This window comes from Propithecus coquereli, unplaced genomic scaffold, assembly GCF_000956105.1.
Source record: "Propithecus coquereli isolate 6110/MARCELLA unplaced genomic scaffold, Pcoq_1.0 Scaffold20, whole genome shotgun sequence".
NCBI lineage: Eukaryota > Metazoa > Chordata > Mammalia > Primates > Indriidae > Propithecus > Propithecus coquereli.
The window spans coordinates 14,066,822-14,086,375 of NW_012144967.1; the positions used below are offsets into that span (position 1 = coordinate 14,066,822).

Sequence of the window (19,554 nt, forward strand, 5' to 3'; positions counted from 1 at the left end):
ATTCAGAGGAGCTGTGGTCCTAAGAGAGTGGGACGAGCCCCCATTGCTTTTTTTTCCTTCTGTCTCTTGGGTCTCTTCCTTAGTCCAGGGCACAGGCTCATGTGTGAAGGTATGTGGCAAAAAGGGGTAAATGAAGCCTCAGCTCTCTGGCCAGAGGACTGAAAAGGGGAGCCCTGGGGACCCAGAAAGTACTGGGGAGATCATGGACAGGGAGAAGCTTGGAAAAATGACCTCTGAGGGTCATTAATGACCTCTAAGTTTATAAACTCTTTATAAATTTCTGGGCTCATTCCCAAGCTGTTCATATGTGGATCTGATTCGGAGTAACATATCAAAAACTTTGAGAATGAAACTAACAGACCACCGTCCAAGTCCCAGACTAGCCACTGGGTGGCACACACAGAGGGCAGATCCAAATAGCACTAGAAAGTCTTTGAAAATGGAACTGACATAGAAACTACAACCTCAGAGAGCTGAATGGAGCTTGCAGCCTGAACACAACAAAGTAGATTGCCTGCTAAGAGAAAAATGTTAATATTCTCCATAGGATTTAAACAAGAAACAGAGTCTCAAAATATTCAAAATGTCCAGGATACAGTAAAAATTGCTTGGCATATTAAAAAATCAAGAAAATCTCAACTTGCCTGAGAAAGACAATCAAAGAACACCAATGCCAAGATGACATAGATGTTAGAATTATCTGACTGTAAAGCAGTTGCTCTAAAAACATGACAAGTAAGGGTGAACACTCCAGAAGTGAATGGAAAGATAGAAAGTGTCAGCAAAGAAAGAAGATATAAAGAAGAACCAAATGTTAATTTTTGAACCGAAAAATACAATAACTGAATGAAAAAGCTCACTGGTTGGGCATCGCAGCAGAATTATAGATGACAGAGAAAAGTCAGTGACTTTGAAGTTAGGTCAATAGAAATTATTCAATCTGAACAACAGAGAGGGAGAAAAAAAGATCAGAAAAAGAAATGAACAGTCTCAGGGACCTATGGTGCAATATCAAAAAAAATCTAACATTTGTGTCATTGGATAACCAGAAGGAGAGGAGAAAGTGTGTGATGCAAAAAACAAAACCAAAAAAACAAAAAACAAAAAACCCAACAACAATAACTGAAGAAATAATGGCTGAAAATTTCCCAAATTTGGCAAAAGTCACTAACTTATGTATCAAGAAGTTCAGCAAACTCCAAACAGGATAAGCCCACAGAATTGCACACCCAGAAACATCATAATCAAACTATTGAAAAGTAAAGACAATGAAAAACTCTTGAAAGTAGCGAGAGAAAAATAATGCATTATTTACAGGGGTACAATGATTTGAGTGACTGCAGATTTCTCATCCAAAACAATGGCAGCCAAAAGGAAGTGGAACAACATTTTTTTATTAATAAATGCTAAAAGGAAAGAATGTTCAACCTATAATTCTACATTTGACAAAAATATATTTAAGTATTGAAGGTGAAGTAACGACATTCTCAAATAAAGGGAAAATGAAGAGAAGACATTGTCAACAGACCTGTTCTAAAAGAATTGCGTAAGTAAAATTTTCAGACAGAAAGGAAATGATACCAGAAGGAAACTTGCAGCATAAAGAATGAAGGAAGAGCTATGGAAATGGTAAATATCTGGGTAAATAGAAGAGATTATTTTTTTCCTGTTGATTTTTTCTTTTTGAAACAGAGTCTCACTCTGTTGCCCCAAGTAGACTGAATTGGTATCATCATAGCTCACTGCAACCTCAAACGCCTGGACTGAACTTATCCTCCTGCCTCAGCCTCACAAGTAGCAGAGACTACAGGTGTGCGTGCCATGACGCCCATCTAATATTTTCATTTTTAGTAGAGATGGGGTCTCACTCGTACTCAAGCTGGTCTCGAACTCCTGAGCTTAAGTGATCCTCCTGCCTCAGCCTCCCCGAGTGCTAGGATTACAGGTGTGAGCTAATTTCTTTAAAATATGTTTGAGGGTAAAAAGTAAAAAATATAATATTGTGTGCTGGAGTTTTTCATGTATGTAGATGCAATATATAACAAAAGTAAAACATAAAGGAAGAGAGGCTAAAGGGACCTATGCGGTGGTGAGATTACTATGTGTCAGGGAAGAGAGATTCCGGGTCCTTGATACCACCCTGCCCCATCCTTGGTAAGCTCCTGGCTTTGTTCCCTACCCCCCAAAACCAGCACCCCAGGGCCATGCCCCCTTATGGGGTTATGAGCCATTCTGCTTTCTGTTCAGTTGTTCATTCCTCTGAACCTCCTATGTGCTTGGGTCCATGAAGGATGCAAAGTGAATCTGCTTGTGTCCTTCCTGTCTGAGAATTTATGGGGGAAAAGGGAAAGACGGGCTGGCAAATTAAAGCTAATAATGTGCTTTATAGTAAAAAAGCTTATGTAGAACCAGCTAGGTTCACTGTGCTTACACAATTTTTCTTTTCTTTTTTCATTTTCTGATTGAGTCAAATAATTTTTATTTTTAAGAAACATACGGCATTCCTTCTCATATCTTTACCGAGTTCCAGATGTAGATGTACACACACACACCATAATGTTTAGAGGGATCAGCCCTTGTAGAAGTATACAGAAAGTATTCAGTCGTCCACCATATCTTTATTGATTTCTAACTCCTGGGCTTGTGCTGGGCACTTGTCAGAGTCACAGATTAGCAGGTGACACATGCATGAAACACCTAACTGCCACACAGAATGAGGGTAGCATGATGGAATTAGGTACCTTTGCTATGGAGGTGCAGGGAGGAGCCATAACAATTTTGGGCATAGAGGAGAGAACTCAGGAAGTCTATATAGAAGAAAAGAAACTTGAGTGAGGTCTTCAAGGGTGAGGAGGAGTCCTGCAGGTGGGCAAGGAAAAGGGTGAGAATGTCCTGCTGAGAAAAACACGCGGATTCGGTACAAATAACACAGTTGTCAGCACAGTTAAATTAGTGTTGGGTAGAGGGACCCAAGAGACAAACCTGGGGAGAGATCTGGGACCCTTGCTGAAGATGGGCCTCATTTATGACATAAGGGCTTGCTTCCCTACATATTTTCATTTTTATTTTTATTTTTGTTGACTATGTGTTACATGCACATGATAAAAAATCCAAAAAGTACAAAAGGTATATGGAAACTATTAAGCTTCCCTCCTTCACTGCCCCCATCATCCTGTTCCTCTTCCTAAAGTCAGTTGCCAAAGCTGGTTTCCTGGGCATCCTTCTAGAGCTGCTTTCTTTATGTTTACAAATGTGTGTGCACCTGTGTATTCTCCATACAAAGGCTGTGTTTTGTGCTTTCTATTCTTCACCTGGCTTTTTTATTTGGGTATTTATATGGACTATGGATGTATCGTAATTCATTGGATCAGCCCTGTATTGGAGGAATTTAGGTAATTCTAGTCTTTTGCTATTATAACTGTGCTGCAGCAAATATCCTTGTATACAAGTCCATCTGCACATGATGGTGTATCTGTAGGATAAATTCCTAGGAATGAAATCATTGGGTCAAAGAGTGTATTTTTAGTTTTAGTACGTAACACCAAATTGCTGTCCTCAGGGGCTCTGCCTGTGCCTGTGACTCTGGCCAACAGCATCCTATAGTCCCTCCTTGTCCATGGGGGGACTTTCCCAGACCCCTAGTGGGGGCCTGAAGCCGTGGATAGTACCAAACTCTATAAGTACTGCTTTTTACATATACATACCTACCTAAGATAGAGTGTAATATACAAATATACAAATTTTGTAATATACAAAATTATTATTTTAACAGTAATAAAATAGAACACGCAAGAAACTGAAATAGTGGAAAAGAAGGAAAATAAATATTTTTAAAAATTAAAAAAATTAATAAATAGAACAATTATAACAATATGCCAGCATCACTACTCTTGTGCTTTGGGGCCATTATTAAGTAAAATAGGCGTTACTCGAACGCAAGCACTGCGATACCTCAGCAGTTGATCTGATGACCCAGGTGGCTACTGAATGACTACAGTATGGATATTGTGGACAAAGGTGATTCACGTCCCGGTGGGACGGTGTGAGATTCCATCATGCTGCTCAGAACAGCACAAAATTTAAAACTTATCAATTATTTCTGGAATTTTCCATTGAATATTTTCGGACCAAGGTTGATCGTGGGCAACTGAAACCACGGCAAGTGAAACCGTGAATAAGAGGGGCCTACTGTGTAATTTAACTTTTTGCCCTTTTAGGCTTTATCCTGTAAGCAGTGGTAAGCCATTGAGAGGTTTTTGAGCAAGGGATGTACAATCAGATTTGTACTTTGGAGAGATCACTTGGGCTGCAGTGATGATGAGTGTTTAGCGGAGGCAAAGACTGGAGTCATGATTACCAATTACGAGGCTTTACAGTAGCCCAGACAAGACAGAATTGTTGGCAGCTTAGATTAGGTAGCTGGCAGTGGAGACAGAAGGAAATGGATATTGGGCTTAAGGAAGTAGACTCAGTAGAACTACGGACTGATCCAGCTGCAGGGGGAGTGAGGAGGAGTGAGGGTAGCTTTACACAAGAAGTTCTGTTTTCAGTCTCAACCGTAGCAGGCTGTGTGCAAAGTCCGCACTTCCCTTGTAAATTTATAGATCTACATCTATATTAATACTTTCTAATCCTAGAATATCAGAAGGTAAAAGAAGCTTCTAGTACGTTACTAATTGCTGTTTGTTGGCTCCAAGGCATTTTTATCTGTTAGTATCTGGTTGTCGGAGAAGGCGGAAGAGCATTTTTGTTAAAATTCTTCGGTTGGACTTACATAGTCACCGAACTCTTTAATTTCTCTGTATCCATACCATTCATTCAAAATTTCATATTCGGTAAAGTAGCTTCAAATCCTACATTTAATTTATATGTATTTTAATTGTATATATTTTATTTTATTTTTTTGAGGAAAAGGAAAGAGAAGTTTATTTATTTGCTGACAAATGAGGAGGGCAGCAGACTAGCATCTCAAAAGACCACCATCCTCCAATTACATATATTTTAAAGTCTTTCATTATGTGGTCTGATTGCTTTGATTTTGTGTGTGGTTCTGATGTTTTAAAATGTTTGCATGTAGTAATTTAATTTATAATTTGAATTTGACACATTGCCATTAATTCTTTTATTCATTTTGTTATTTTTTACAATGAGCAACACTAAAGTGTTTCTGCTTCCTCCCGCCCTTCCCCCATTCATCTTCTCTTTCATATCAGCCTAAAGTTTTATTTCTAAGTGAATATCTTTGTGTAGTTAAATAGCCTATATTTTTGTCACTTGCCTTTTCAGCTTTGAGTTAATGTCTTTGGTTCCTGGACAGGTGGTGACATAATCAAGGCACTAACTCGGCTTGTCATTCTCTTCCCCCTTTCACTCTGTGCTGGTTGCACAGTGTCTGTAGCATCGGGGCGTATCACACGGACATTCTGATTTGCCGCTCTACACCCCACTTGGCTTTAGTCTTGGTTCTGCTGTTCTGTGTCAATATTGATATTTAATATGTGCTAATATAGTATTATAAGTGAAATATATTTAGTGCTTACCATGAATTCTTTCTCTGTGGTTTCCTCAATCATCTTTTGGTTAAGTAAAGTTTGTCCTCTGGTCGTTTCCTCAAGCAGAGCTCATGGGAACAATATTCCTTTCCAAGATCTGTCCTCCCCCCTCTCCCCACGTCTTCTGCTTGATTTTTACCCAGTCCCCCTGGCCCCACAGCTCCTGTCCTATGTGCCGTCTATAGGCTTATCACCTCCACGGGAGTCCTTTATCTGTGGTGCTAATAACTGTGTTTTTGCTAGCATATTCCGAGACCTGCTGAGCTGCTTCACGGTTTGTTTCCACCCCCCACAGCTTTTGTTTCTCCTCCACCTCCCAGTGTCTGCATCCGTCTGCTTTTGGCAGCCGTTATCCTTTTGTTTATTTGTATCTTTAGAGTGTAGGTTTTATTTTCACTAACAATGGAGTTTGCTCTGTTTATTTCTTGTTTACTTTGTTGGTTTTGATGATATCCAGGATAAAAAGAGGCAAATTACTGTCTTATGCCATCATATTTAGACAGGAAGTCTTTTATAATAATTATATTTAAATGGGTGGCACTGCAGTATAATCTTAATAGTGAAGAACATGTGATTTGGAGCTAGACACACCTGGCTCCTAATCTAAACTCTGCCACTTACTACCTGATAGTGGACAAATCACATCCCTTCTCAGCATTGTTATCTCTGGGATGGCGATGAGTATGCACACTGTTGGGAGGAGTAGTGAGGTGATGTGTGTGATATGTAGGAGCTGAGCATGGTGCTTTGCAACCACTAGGTATTCAGAAGGGTAACATTATAGTGTTTCACTGATTTCTTGGCATAGGTACCATTCATGAGTTTCATTAACCCTCCTTGTTGGGACAGCATCATATTATCACCACTCACTCAGCGTTACTGGTGGATGCTGTCATTGAGGCCATTATTGGGAGACCCTTTGGCACTCTCCTACTTCACCCATATTCCTATCTGGGGCCATGAGAGAAGGACAGATTGACTGCTCTGGGAGCCCTGGGGAGCACTGTCGTCCAAGGGCAAGGGTGAGGGGTAGCGTAACACAAGAGCAGGGTCTTTCAGGAAAGGTGGATTTCTTCAGGAAGAGGTGGAAAAGGCCAGAGCTGGGCCTGGATGCTGGATATTCCCTAGTCCAGCTTCTGGATCAGAGATTAGGGTGGGTGGCATGGGGATCTGGGACTATGTCCTATGTCTGCCTCCCAAGCCCCACCAGGATTCCCATCAGAGCAGTTCTGGTGAGGTCAGAGGAGGCTGGGAAGCCAGGCTGGAAAGAGCTTCCAGTGCACGTGCAGTTAAGTCCTTGCTTTTGTCCACATGTTCTCAGGTCCTGGAGTCCCAGGCAGCCATGGCTCCGACCGTGTCAGCCAGCAGCAGCTCTGACGTGGCCTCTGCTGGTTGTGGCACCTCCAGAAGTCAGGGTGCCATCGAACGTATGGATGTAGAAACCCAGGAGGATGGAAGAACATCTGCTGGCCAGGGGACTGGAGGCAAGAAGGATGTGCAGGCAGATGGGAAGATGCAAGTGGATGGGAGGACCTGTAGAGACAGAGCTCGGACAACTCAGAGGACACAGGCAGGCAGGAAGGCACAGGTGGATGTCATGACACAAGAGCGTGAGAAGCCACAGTCAGACAGGAGTTCACAGAAGGATGTGGTGATACAGGGAAAGGTGGAGACACAGGTAGAAAGGACACAGGCAGGTGAGAAGATGCAGGAAGACAGGAAGGCACACGCAAATGAGAGGACACAGGAAGACAGAAGGGGACAGGAAGGAAAGGGGACACAGTCAGAGGGGAGTGTACCCACAGCCACGAAAGCTCAGCTGGAGCAGGAGGCCGTGACCAGCCCCAGCCCACCGGCCACAGCCCCTGAACTCCCACCTTCAGAGGGTCCTACGTCTTCTCAGATTATTGAGAGTTTTACACAGACCCCAGAAACGTCCTGTGTCCCCCAAAAACCTGGTTTCATGCTCAGATCTGAGGAGGCAGCAGCCACAGCCTCCAGGAACCCTGAGGGTCCCCTATCAAGGAATCTTCTGCTCCCAGCACAGCTGTCTCCCAAGGGGAGCGTGGAGCAGGTGGGAGGAGAGAGCTGTCAAGGGCCAGAGCCATCAGGGCCAGTGAAGGCCAGGCTGGGGGACAGCACGTTCCAGCGCCCCAAAGGGGAGCAGCCAGAGGTGGCTCCGTGTGTGGATCTGGCTGGCTGTCCTCCAGCTGGCCTGCGCCAGGAGGCACCCACTGTGCCCTCTCTTCCTGGGACTGGCCTGACCAATAGCCCCAAGGAGGGACTGCCCAGCGCCCTGACTTCTCAGCACGTGAGCACAGCTGCCTTCCTGCCCTCTGGGGAGCAGGCCTTGCTGAGTTCTGCCCCTACACTGCACTTGGGGCTGGGGACCCCCACCCAGAGTCGCCCATCAGAAACCATGGCCTCCAGCAATGAAGGCGCCTGCGCCATGGCAGCAGATGTGGAGGGGAGGCCCCCAGGCCCCCGGAGCTGTGACCCCGGCCTCATAGATTCCCTGAAGAACTACTTGCTTCTGCTGCTAAAGCTATCCAGCACAGAGACAAGTGGAGCAGCGGCAGGGTCCCAGGCGGGGGCTGCCACTGGAGATCTGGAGCCCCCGTCCACTCTGGTCCCCACTGTGGAAGTGGCCGGGCTGAGTCCCCGGACGTCGAGGCGCATCCTGGAGCGTGTGGAGAACAACCACCTGGTGCAGAGCGCACAGAGCCTGCTGCTGAGCCCCTGCACCTCCCGCCGCCTCACCGGCCTCCTGGACCGCGAGGTGCAGGCGGGCCGCCAGGCCCTGGCTGCTGGCCGGGGCTCCCAGGGCCCCGGCCTCAGCCCCCTCACCGTGCCCGCCATCGTGGTAGGTGAGGAGGGCCTTGGGCTGGCCTCAGAAGATGAGGGAGAAGTTTCCCTTGAGGGGCCTGGCCTCCTGGGTGCCTCCCAGGAGAGCAGCATGGGCGGGCCGCTGGGGGAGGCGGGAGGGCAGGCAGCCCCTGCGCAGGGACTGCTCTCGGCAGAGGCCAGAGCCCAGGAACGCTCTCAAGAGGACGAGGTCCCAGGGGAGGCTCTGACAGGTCTCCCTGCAGCCACACCTGAGGAACTGGCTCTAGGAGCACGGAGGAAGAGATTCCTCCCTAAGGTCAGAGCAGCAGGCGATGGGGAGGTGACCAGGCCTGAAGAAAGGGAGAGTCCCACGGTTTCCCCCCGGGGGTCCAGGAAAAGCCTGGCGCCTGGGTCCCCGGGGACTCCGGGGCGGGATAGATGCTCCCCTACCCAAGGCAGGAAGGCGGGCATGCTGGAGGTGCCACGGGCAGAGGAGGAGCCGGCAGCAGCAGACCTGGGCTCCAGCCCCAAGGCCGGGGGTCTGGACACAGAGCTGGCCCCAGACGAAGGCAAGCAGGAGGCTCTGGCCAAGCCCAGGAAAGCCAAAGACCTGCTGAAAGGTGAGCCGTGGGGAGGGGGTGTGGCTTCGCGGGGAGGGCTGCCCAGAGGCCACCAACAGCATCCCCACCATGGGTGACACATCCCTGCTGGGGATTTACAAATGTCCTCTGTAGCGGTGGTGTCATCTCCCAACCTTTGGAGTCCGAAAGACCTAGTTCTTGGCTTGGTTCCGCCACTGCGTACAGGGGGCGACAGGACCACCCTGGGACGTTGTGAGGCTGCATGGGGTAGAATAAATCAAGCTCTCAGCACGGGGCCTAGCGGCAGCAGCGTTCAAGCTCTGTCGTCAGGATGGCCACAGTCCCCTCTTCGCAGACTCTCCCGCGACTGCAGTCAGGGAGATGGGATTCGCTTGCAGGTTTCTGGAGTTAGGGGCTGGAATACAATCGGAAGTTCCTGTCTTGACTACGGTCTGTGCCCTCGGCTGTGAGCCCCTCCAGCCTGGGGTTGGGGGCACAGCGGCTTCTTTCTAGCCTAGACGTGTGCTGTGGGGTCGGGCGGGAAGCCTGAGGTGCGGGTGGGAGGCAGCTGGAGACTATGACGTGGCGGGTTGGTGTGGACACTTGAATCCTGTTTTCTTGCAGTGTCTTCCTCCATGGACGTCCAGGGAGGCAGGGCTGTGGCCAGAAAGGGCACAGGATGGAAGGGGAGTGGTTTCTCCCTCTTGACTCTGCCCTGCTCTCAGCCCCACAGGTTATCCGGAAGATTCGGGTGGAGCAGTTTCCTGATGCCTCGGGTAGCCTGAAGCTCTGGTGCCAGTTTTTCAACATTCTGAGTGACTCAGTCTTGACATGGGCCAAGGATCAGCGCCCAGTGGGCGAGGTGGGCAGGAGGTAAGCCCCCCATACCACCTCTGCCTCACCGGCTCCCTAATTACAGTGATAGTGTTGGGCATTTTCCTAGCACTGTGAATCTGTCACCCCATTTAATCCTCACAATAGCCCCGCGAGGGAGGTTCTATTATTCCCATAGTAGAGATGAGAAAATTGAGGTTCAGAAGTCTTTAAGCCACTTGCCAAAGTCACACAGCAAGTAAGTGACAGGACTGCAAAACACGCCTGCGTGATCCAGGACCAGCTCTTGACCATGGAGTTCGCTGCCTCCCTGGAGCTCTCAGAGCCTGGATTCCCAGCAGCCAGTGAGAGTCGGGTCTGAGGACCCCTAGGACCACAGTCTGGCCCTGTCTGTGACTCGGTGATGGCGTTCACAAGAAGGGTCTCTGCTTTCTGCAGCGCAGGGGATGAGGGGCCGGCGGCCTTGGCCATCGTGCAGGCGTCCCCCGTAGACTGCGGCGTGTATCGATGCACCATCCACAACGAGCACGGCTCGGCCTCCACTGACTTCTGCCTCAGCCCTGAGGGTGAGTGTGCCCTGCGGCCTGGGTCTCGGCCTGGCCTGGCTCCTGGCGGGGAGGCAGCAGCGTCTTTGCAGAGAAGGCAGTCTCCCTGGGCACGTCGGCCTGAGGCAGCTTTCTTTTCTTTTTCTCCACATAGTGTTGTCAGGATTCATCTCCAGAGAAGAAGGTGAAGGTACAGTGCCCCTCGGGGGAGGAGGGGTGGGCCTTCATCCCTCCCTGTCACCTGCAGCGAGGACCTTCTTTAAGGGCTTAGAATCTGGTCCAGATCCACACACGGCCTCCCTTTGCCTCCTAGTTTAGGGTATGGCTTAGGGAGGAGGATAGAGGATGCTGGTTCAGAAGACTTGGGGAAGAAGTGGCTGGGGGGGGCCACTGCACAAGGAGTCATTTCAGCCTTGTGCCCTTTGCCCACACCAGGTTCCTTGAGCAAGGCCAGGACTGGCCACCAGGGCATATCTTATCCCGCAGCCCTTACCCAGAGTTTGTGGACTGGTGTGTTAGATTCACACAGGGAGCCTGCTAAGAACGCAGTTTCTTGGCCCCTACTGCACACGTCCTTGCTATCCGGGAAGGAGCTAGGAACACTGCCCTGTCAGCAGGCTCCCTCGTGGCTGTGAAATACCCGCAGTTTGATAAGCCGTTTAAGGGCTCAGATATTAGGAGAAGAGTCTATACTGCTCCTGCACGAGACCTGCTAAAGGCTTGGGACTTTGAAGGCAGCCAACGATGAAAAGATGTTTAAAGCTTCATTTGCTAATTAATGCATTAATTCCTTCCTTCATTCACTCATTCAACCACTCATTCATCCAACTAGTGTCTTTTGTTATCAAATAACATAATCAATGTTAAATAAAACCTCACAGCTAAAAACTTAGTAATAATTCTTTAATATCATCAACTATCCAATCATATTGCCCCAATCATCTCATAACTGTTGGTTTATTTGAATCAGAAACCACTCATTGCTTTTGGCTGATAGCGCCCAAGTCTCTGAACACATAACAGTGTCTCCGCCTTCATTTGTTTTCTCTCCTTGCCATTTATTTGTTGAAGTCACTTGACGGGTAGACTTTCTTACATTCTGCATTTTGAAGTCACTTGACGGGTAGACTTTCTTACATTCTGCATTTTCTTGATTATAGCACCACTTCCTCCACACATGTACTTCTAAATTGTAATCAGATTGAGAGGTTTGGTCAGATTCAGGTGTGATTTTTTGGCATGAATAATCCACAGATGTGCTGTATATATTGTTTTGCAGCCTGTCGAGAGGCACATAACATCAGATTGTTTCACTTTTGGTAATGTTAAGATCGGTCATTGGGTTCATTCATTTGGTGTCTGTGGGATACATCCTTTTTAAAGTTTACAAACTGTCTGATACAACCCCTGTTGTTATCTAAGGATTTTGGCAGTCACTGAGCATTGCCTAAATCTATCATTTCGTTAGGAGTTGCAACATGGAGATATTTTAATTCTATCATTCCTTCTTCATTCATTTGCTGAAACTTTTCTGTAAAGAAGAAATAATTATTTGGTTACCCTGATACATATAGGTCCAACAGAAAATGAAGGATAAACACCTGCTCTTTTCACTTTACTTACTAGGTTTCAGAATAGTGAGTTGGGCCTCCAGCAGCCCCTTCCAAAGGTGACCAATGAAGTTTGTTTTTTGAGGTGTGATTGGTTTTTTTTTTTTTCAGTTACCATTGTGAACACATGGATTTTTAACATATTTGATATGTTCAATACATTATAGTAATTACTCTCTTTGTTGCTAAGACTGTTTTCATCTGTGGCCAAGGGGAAGCCCTTCGGGTCGGCGCTTGTGTCCTTTCGACACGTCTCCAATAGTTCTGATGGCTCCCTTGCCTTCTGGCCTCACAAGGTGTTTGAGGTCTGTGCTGTACACTTCCTGTCTAGACCTGGAATCCACTGTCTCCTGCGGGGGCTCTGCTTGCCTTTAGTGGGAAGTGATACTTGACAATCACAGTTTGGGCATTGGGGTGCTCACTGCTACTGGATGGATCCCGCAAACTTTTTGTTTCAGTCAAACGTGTTGGCTGAGATGGAATTATTTGATCACACCTAATTCTAATTCTAACTCTAATTGCTACTGCCACAGAAAGCCCCTGCCTTCCACACACACTTGCTGAGCCCTCGCTGTGTGATAGATACCACGCGAGCACTGTTAGATGACAGGGGTGGGTTCAAGGGCAGTTGCTGCCCCAAGGAGGTCACAGTCTGGGAGGGGACTCGTAGCGTACCCCCAAAGAGCAGTCGTGGACAGGAAGTGAACATACCAGGTTGGCAGAGCGGGAGACCGTTCTGGCCTTTTCCTTCCCTATGGGCCCCACATCGGTCAGGCAGGGGCTTCTAGTTTTTCACATTTCTCCTGTTCCCCTTCAGTTGGAGAAGAGATTGAGATGACCCCCATGGTATTTGCCAAGGGTCTGGCTGACTCTGGCTGCTGGGGGGACAAGCTCTTTGGGCGACTGGTGAGCGAGGAGCTCCGAGGGGCTGGATATGGGTGTGGCCTCCGGAAGGCCTCCCAGGCCAAGGTCATCTACGGGCTGGAACCCATCTTCGAGTCGGGCCGCACGTGCATCATCAAAGTGTCCAGCCTGCTTGTGTTTGGGCCCAGCAGTGAGACTTCTCTTCTGGGCAGAAACTACGATGTCACCATCCAGGTAGTGTGTCCCATCCTCATGCCCCATCCCTTTACTCTCTCACTTCCTGCCCTTTCCCAGCCAGGGTCCTGTTGGGAGCCCTAGTGCAGAGGCAGGTGCCATCTCAATCTCGACCTTATGAGGTTCCTAGAATGGACCTCAAGGAGAGCCTGAGGTGTAGCCAGAATCCAGGTGCTTGGCCTCAGAGGACTGGAGAGCTTCAAAACCATGTGGGCCATAGTTTTCAAGCTATATATTTGCAGCAGAATCCTTTTCCCTGCCTCAAACACAGTTTCTCATGGCAGCCATATTTCTATGTGAAATAAAAGGGGAGTGATGTGGGTGGGGTGGGTAGTCGTCCCTGCTCTCCAGAGCGGTCCCTGGGGCACTGCCACCTATCATTAGGGCTCCAGGAAACATAGTTGGGAAACCACTTTGAAAACCTTAGTTTGAAAAGAAGTCCAAAGCCCCTTCTTATTGGAAGGAGGAAAACGAGGCACAGAGTAGGATGAGAAGGAGTGAGCCCACCTCCCCCGGGGCGGAGTCCTGCCTGCAGTGCCCCGTGGGCGGCCCACCACTTAGAGCTAAGCACAGTGGAGAACTGGGGGCTCCTCTGCCGATCAGATTTGGTTCCCTCTAATCCGCAGGGCTGCAAGATCCAGAACATGAGTCGAGAGTACTGCAAAATCTTTGCGGCTGAAGCCCGTGCGGCACCTGGCTTCGGGGAGGTGCCTGAGTGAGTGTGCGGGGGGGAGGACGTGCAGCGGCAGAACTGCTGCCTTGAGCTTCTTCAAAGACAGTGGCTTCCCAGCCCCCAGGGGCATCCCATGTGCAGATAGGCTCACAGCAACCCCTCGCTCAGCTCAATGGTCCCCCAAAATCGAAATAAAGACCTCAAGATTCACCCCCCACTTGAGGAAGGTCTCTGCTCTGGTCTTGAGTGTCTCCTCACCCACCCTAATTCCCCACTCTTTAGCTAAGGTTCTGCTGATGGCAGAGTTTGGGCACAGCAGATTCCGGGTCTCTGTGCAGGTGACGGGGCGGGCCAAGCTGGGCAAGCTGGTCGGGACTCTGCCTAGGCAGGGTCAGTGTGGAGTTTTGTAGGAGTCAGCTACAAATGGCAATTGTTTCTGTTTTGAGACTTGAAATCTAACTCTTTCATATCTAGGGTCTGACTGGCAGTGAGCCCCAGTCTGACTCTCTAGGGGTGTCCTTGCTGTGGACACCCACTGCCCTCAGTCCCTCGCCCAAGCGGCCATAGCAGGGTGTGGTTCTAAAACCACCGACCACAGAACGTGGACAGAACTCTGAAGCCCATGGCCTCCATTTCCTTTCCTGAGCTCAGTGTGGAGCTGTACCCACCCCCCAGTCCCTACTCCCCACCCCCACCTCAGCCCTGCTGTCCTCCAGGCTCAGAGCTGACAATTCCATTCTTGGAACGGCCCTTCTTTTAGAGTCAAGAATACAGAACTGGGTGGGAGGGAGGAGCTCTCTGGGCCATAATTCCCACTCACTGCAGGGTGAAACTGTGTTTAGGATCATCCCGCTGTATCTAATCTACCGGCCTGCAAATAACATCCCATATGCTACCCTGGAGGAGGACCTGGGCAAGCCTCTGGAGTCTTACTGTTCCCGGGAATGGGGCTGCGCCGGGGCTCCGGCAGCATCCAGCAGCTTTGAGGTCGTGCAGAAGTGCCGGACCTTCCAGCACTGGCTGTACCAGTGGACGAACGGCAGCTTCCTTGTCACAGACCTGGCAGGTATGAGGGTGCGCATGTGCATGGACGTGAGTGCGTGCAGAGGGGCAGAGCCATAGTGATTGATAGTTTACAAAGCACTTTCGCGTCTGTCCTTTTTTACTTTGCACAATAATCCCATAGAGTAGATGGGACACGGGCCGTTTCGCGTATAACCCTAACACGCACCAAGGCCTCGTGTAGCCTCGTCTACAACTGCAGTTGCATTTAAAGAAGTGCAGTCCAGGCCTACTTAAAATTAAAAAGGAATTTATCTCAAAGAACATTAGATGGGATCTAATTCAAAACCCACAACCACCCTTTTCAAAGTCTCCCTTCCCCATGGCTTTGCTCTAGACTGTCGCTCCCCAAACCTCCCAAGTTCTCTCCCCCATCCTGCCACGAGTAGCTTCACTGTCTCTCTTCCTCCTCCTCCTCCATTTCCTCCTCCTCCTCTTCCTTCTTGTTAGCTTTCTGTTCTGTAAGCCAACATATGTTTATCTGGCTTCCTTTTAGTTTGATTTATATGTCCCCCATTGCCCAGAACTCCCCAGCACAGGAAGGCCAGCAAGCACGAACCGCCTTCCTTCCTGGAGCGTCTGCCAGAAGGCCCGCTCTGACCTCAGCTAGGCGGGGAGAGGAAAAGATAAAATGCTCGGTGGGAGGAGAGGTTGCTGGGAATATCACACGTTAGTATACCTTGTTCCCGAGGCAAACAAGTGAGAAAACCAAGGGTCACAGATACAAAACTGACTCCAATGTGCTTTTCATGGGGGTTAAATTGTACAATAATTACTGTATATAACTCCGCATATGGGGGTGAGGGCGCGAGGTAACACATTAGGCCGTTACCAGTCGATCTCTTTATGAACTTGCACATTCGTGCTTCCATCCCTTTTCCATCCAGCCATGACTAAATATTGGGAAGATAAAAGATGAATTAGCCATAGTCACTGTCCTCAAGAAACTGTGATAAGTAGGCTGCTTTGTGCCATAAGATAGTAACACGGTGTAGTAGAAAGCCTTTGGAGTCAAAGAAATTTCATTTACGTCTCAGCCCCGTTGTTTTCTAGCTGAGTGAGTCTCTCTCTGTTTTACAAAGAAGAAAACGAAAGCTCAGACAGGTTAGGTCGTTAATCTCTCTGAGCTGCAGTGTCCTTTCCCTGTCTAGGGATGACGTCTTCCCTGCCTCTCTCTCTGACTCGTTATGAGGATTGAGCAAGACCCCGTTTGTGAGCGCCTTCTGCACATTAAAATTCTGGGCAAGTGTAAGGGGTCATCCCCGACAACAGGAAATGGCATGCCGTGGATGCCCACAGAAACATGACAAAGGCGTTAGTATGTGTCACATGACTACTGTGTCAGACACTAAGAGTCCTGCACACACGATGGCCTTCTCAGCACCCCTGTGAGACAGGCTTTATCGTCCCCACTTCTACAGTTGAGGGCTGGAGGCGCGAGGTGACTGGCCACGTTCACCCCATTCAGAGTGATAGGGCCGAGGTGTAAATCTGGGCCTGTCTGATTCTGAAGCCCACGTTTGTTCTACTCTATCGTATGTTGGTGCCCAACCCTGTTGGTGAAAGGCAGGTTCCTAGAAAAATGCTCTGGGCAGTTTGAAAATGGGGAAAGAAGGTCACAGACCTGACACAGAAATGCTGAGAGCCTCGGGTGGACTGACCAGGACAATTTTTGCTCTCTCGCCGTTGTTCCTGCTTCTGTTCTTCCAAGGCCGTCTTCACCTGGAAGCGCACCTTGGCTCGCCCCGCGCGTGCTCGTTGGGTTCTGAGCCCACGCCTGTCTACCCGCGCGCTCCCAGCCCCCTCCCCCGTCCCGACGCACCGCTCATCTCACAGGAGGGAGGGGACGGTCTTAGCTCAAAGCCAGAGGCCAGGCCAGTAGTGCCCTGGTCTGACCCAGTGGAGGCGGGACTGCGTAGCTGGAAGAGCTACGGCTCTAGGAGTGAGAAAAGCTGAACTCTTACTTTGACTCACCGTGGCCACTGCACGCAGTCAGTGCTCCATTATTGAATGAAAGCACAAGCGTGACTTTGCTCACGTCATCTAACCCTGAGCCCGTCTCCCCATTTGTAAAAATGGCCGTACTGTTCCGAGTAATGACGCAGGTCTGCACGCGGCCGGTGAGACAGGCTGGTGGTGCCGGCCGGGGAGGGGCCGCCTGAAGGTGTCTTCACTGAAACCTGGAGGGTCCCGTCTGAGGCGATGTCTGTGCTGGGGACGTGGGGGCGGAGGGCGAGCCCTCAACTCTCTCTCCTCCCAGGGGCTGACTGGAAGCTGACTGACGTGCAGATTGCTACCAAACTGCGAGGGTGAGTGGCTCTTGGGACGGAATGCCCTTGGAGAGTCTTCCTGGGGTGGAAAATGTCCCAAGTCCTTTTGCTTCTCCATCCCGAAGGAGCTGGGCTTGGGGCCAAGTGGTCCCAGTCACACCATGGCCACGTGGGAACATCCCAGGGGCCGCTGATCCCAGGTCGGGACCGGCCGCTGTTGCCGATGCCTGCACACAGGGTCCCCTGCCATTCGGGCCCTCGCCGTGCTCCTCTGCCCTCCGGTCCCTCGAGCGTGCTCGCAGCATGCAGCGGAGCAGGGCCCTGTGCTTACAGTGCTGGCCCGAGGCTGCTCCGGCTCATGTTAAAAAGGCAAACCGTCCTCATGTCAATTATGTCCCACGTGTGAGTTCCATGTGTCAGGGTGTGATGAGACCACAGTTGTAAAGTTCAGGTTTTGTCACCCAGGGGAGACTCCCCATCACCCTCGGGTAGGGTAGGACATACCCTGGGCATCACACCCTGATGGTGGCCATCCCAAAGCAGCCCCCCAAGGGACTCCCACTGTGGGTGGCAGCCAGTGTCTTCCTGTCTGGCTGCAGATACCAAGGCCTCAAGGAGAGCTGCTTCCCTGCCCTGCTGGACCAGTTCGCCGCCGCGCACCAGTGCAGCGCCTACTGCGAGATGCTGGGGCTCAAAGCCCTCAAGGGCCTGGAGGCTGCCCACCCCCAAGCCAAGGCCAAAGGTTCCAAGAGTCCATCTGCTGGCAGGAAGGGCCCCCAGCTGAGCCCTCAGCCTCAGAAGAAAGGCCTCCCTAGTCCTCAGGGCACCCGGAAGAGTGCCCCAAGCTCCAAGGCCACCCCTCAGGCCTCAGAGGCAGTTGCCGTCCAGTTGTTGGGACAGCCTCCCAGCCAAGAGGTGGGCTCCAACGCCCAGGGCATGCGGTAGCCCTGACAGGAGGCTGGGGGCCTCCACCCAGCAGCAGACCAACCAGGAAGCAGCTTGAACCGGATGGAGACTTTCCTAACACGGAACTAACCAGAGAAGGTGCACTGAGGAGGCACCACTTGGGGACCTCTCTGAGCAGCCTCTCGATCAGCTCCTCACCAGATGGCGTTGGTGCATGGCACACAGCCCACTGGCCTCTTCTGGTGCCATCATCACCCAGGGCTCCCAGGCCTCAAGCGGGCCCCACCTCCAAGTGCCTGGCGGCCTAGGCCCTCCTTGAAGTTTACACTCGCCACTGCTGGAGGCTCCCCTGCGTCCTCTGCATGAGTTCTGCAGCCCGGCCCTCGCCTAGACAGATCCTGCAGCAAGTGTTGTACCCGAGTGCCCTTGCCTGGCCCTGGTCTCTCCCTGTCCTCAGGCTTCCAGACCTCCTGTGCTGGGTCTGGCCTGGTGACTCTCAGGGTGTCTTCTCCTTCCACCTACTTCGGCTCGTGCATCCCAGCTTATCCTGCCACTAACCTGCCGCCGAGCCCAGATGGGGCTCAGGGCCCTTCCAGAGCCTGTCATGTCCTTGTGCAGTGGTCTTTGATGACGCGTGTTCATGCTCTTCCTTCCCCCAACTCGCTCCCCTGCTCCCCTGCCCCCCCGCCCCCTCGCACCCACCCGCACATCCCACGCCGTGAGCCCAGCAGCAGCCTGCTGCCTGTCCTTCATCGACTCTGCTTGTCCCTTCCCCTGAGGGCTCCCTTGCCCTGACCCCACACCCTGCCCACCAATGCCCAGGTGAGGAACAGACCCTCTGGCATCTCCCTCCACCCAGTACGCCCTTCCCCACTTCTCCCAGGCTCTTTGCTCACGAGGTGAGAGCTGGCATGAGGGCTGTGTCAGCAGCTGTAGCCAGAGGGAGGGGTTGACTTTGAGGAACCCTGTGCTCCATACCAAAAGGGTGGGTCACAGGGACCTGCACAACCAGGGGTAGAGGGCTGGGCCCCTCCCCCATGGGGGAGTACACAGGTGTGTGCTAGGGAGGACGCAGTCTATCCATGCACTTGGGTGGAGGGGCGTCTCTGTGCCTGGAAATTAGGACCCCTGCCCCCAACCATTAGCTCTTGACCCTGGGGCTCCCACTCTGGCCTTTGCGTTTGGGCTCCCAAGGAATTTCTGTGCTGGCCCAGCACCCTGGCTTCTTCCTGAGCGCCCTCCTTGAGGCCTGGGGTGGGGTGGGTCCGGGGCTAGCCGGCTCCCCTTGGGATGCAATGAAGGCAGCACCTGTGCGTCCTGCTTGCCCTCACTCCTGTGGTCAGGGTGCCCTCCCCCCAAGGCAGGCTTTCTGAGGGTGCCCTGTAGTCCCTGGGCCTGCTGGGAGAATGAATCTATGTTTTGGCTCCTGGACCCAAGTTCAGTCTCAGCCTTCTGTGGCCACAGCTAGACAGTCTGTGCTTCTTGTCCAACTGAGCTGATGGCTTGTGCCCCTCAGGGGACCTATGCCTTTGGAATTGCTCTTTCACTTGGAAGAAGAACACAAAGGAAGGAACCCAGGAAGGAAGAACCGGGCTGG

At 50.6% G+C, this 19,554-nt stretch overlaps 1 protein-coding gene across 2 annotated transcripts in view; it reads left to right on the forward strand.

Moving 5' to 3' along the window:
* ALPK3 (alpha-kinase 3) overlaps positions 1–18,641 on the forward strand; it is a 47,434-nt gene extending 28,793 nt beyond the window's left edge. Inside the window, exons 5-13 of one of the 2 annotated variants that reach the window (XM_012643785.1) lie at positions 6,874–8,998; positions 9,685–9,832; positions 10,232–10,359; positions 10,493–10,528; positions 12,766–13,046; positions 13,673–13,761; positions 14,562–14,785; positions 17,042–17,090; positions 17,651–18,641. In XM_012643785.1, coding sequence (XP_012499239.1) covers positions 6,874–8,998; positions 9,685–9,832; positions 10,232–10,359; positions 10,493–10,528; positions 12,766–13,046; positions 13,673–13,761; positions 14,562–14,785; positions 17,042–17,090; positions 17,651–17,996 — 3,426 coding nt within the window. In that variant the 3' untranslated portion in view covers positions 17,997–18,641. The remainder of the gene's footprint in view (positions 1–6,873; positions 8,999–9,684; positions 9,833–10,231; positions 10,360–10,492; positions 10,529–12,765; positions 13,047–13,672; positions 13,762–14,561; positions 14,786–17,041; positions 17,091–17,650) is intronic. The other variant, XM_012643786.1, reaches the window with a different exon arrangement.
* The last annotated feature ends 913 nt before the right edge of the window (positions 18,642–19,554 follow it).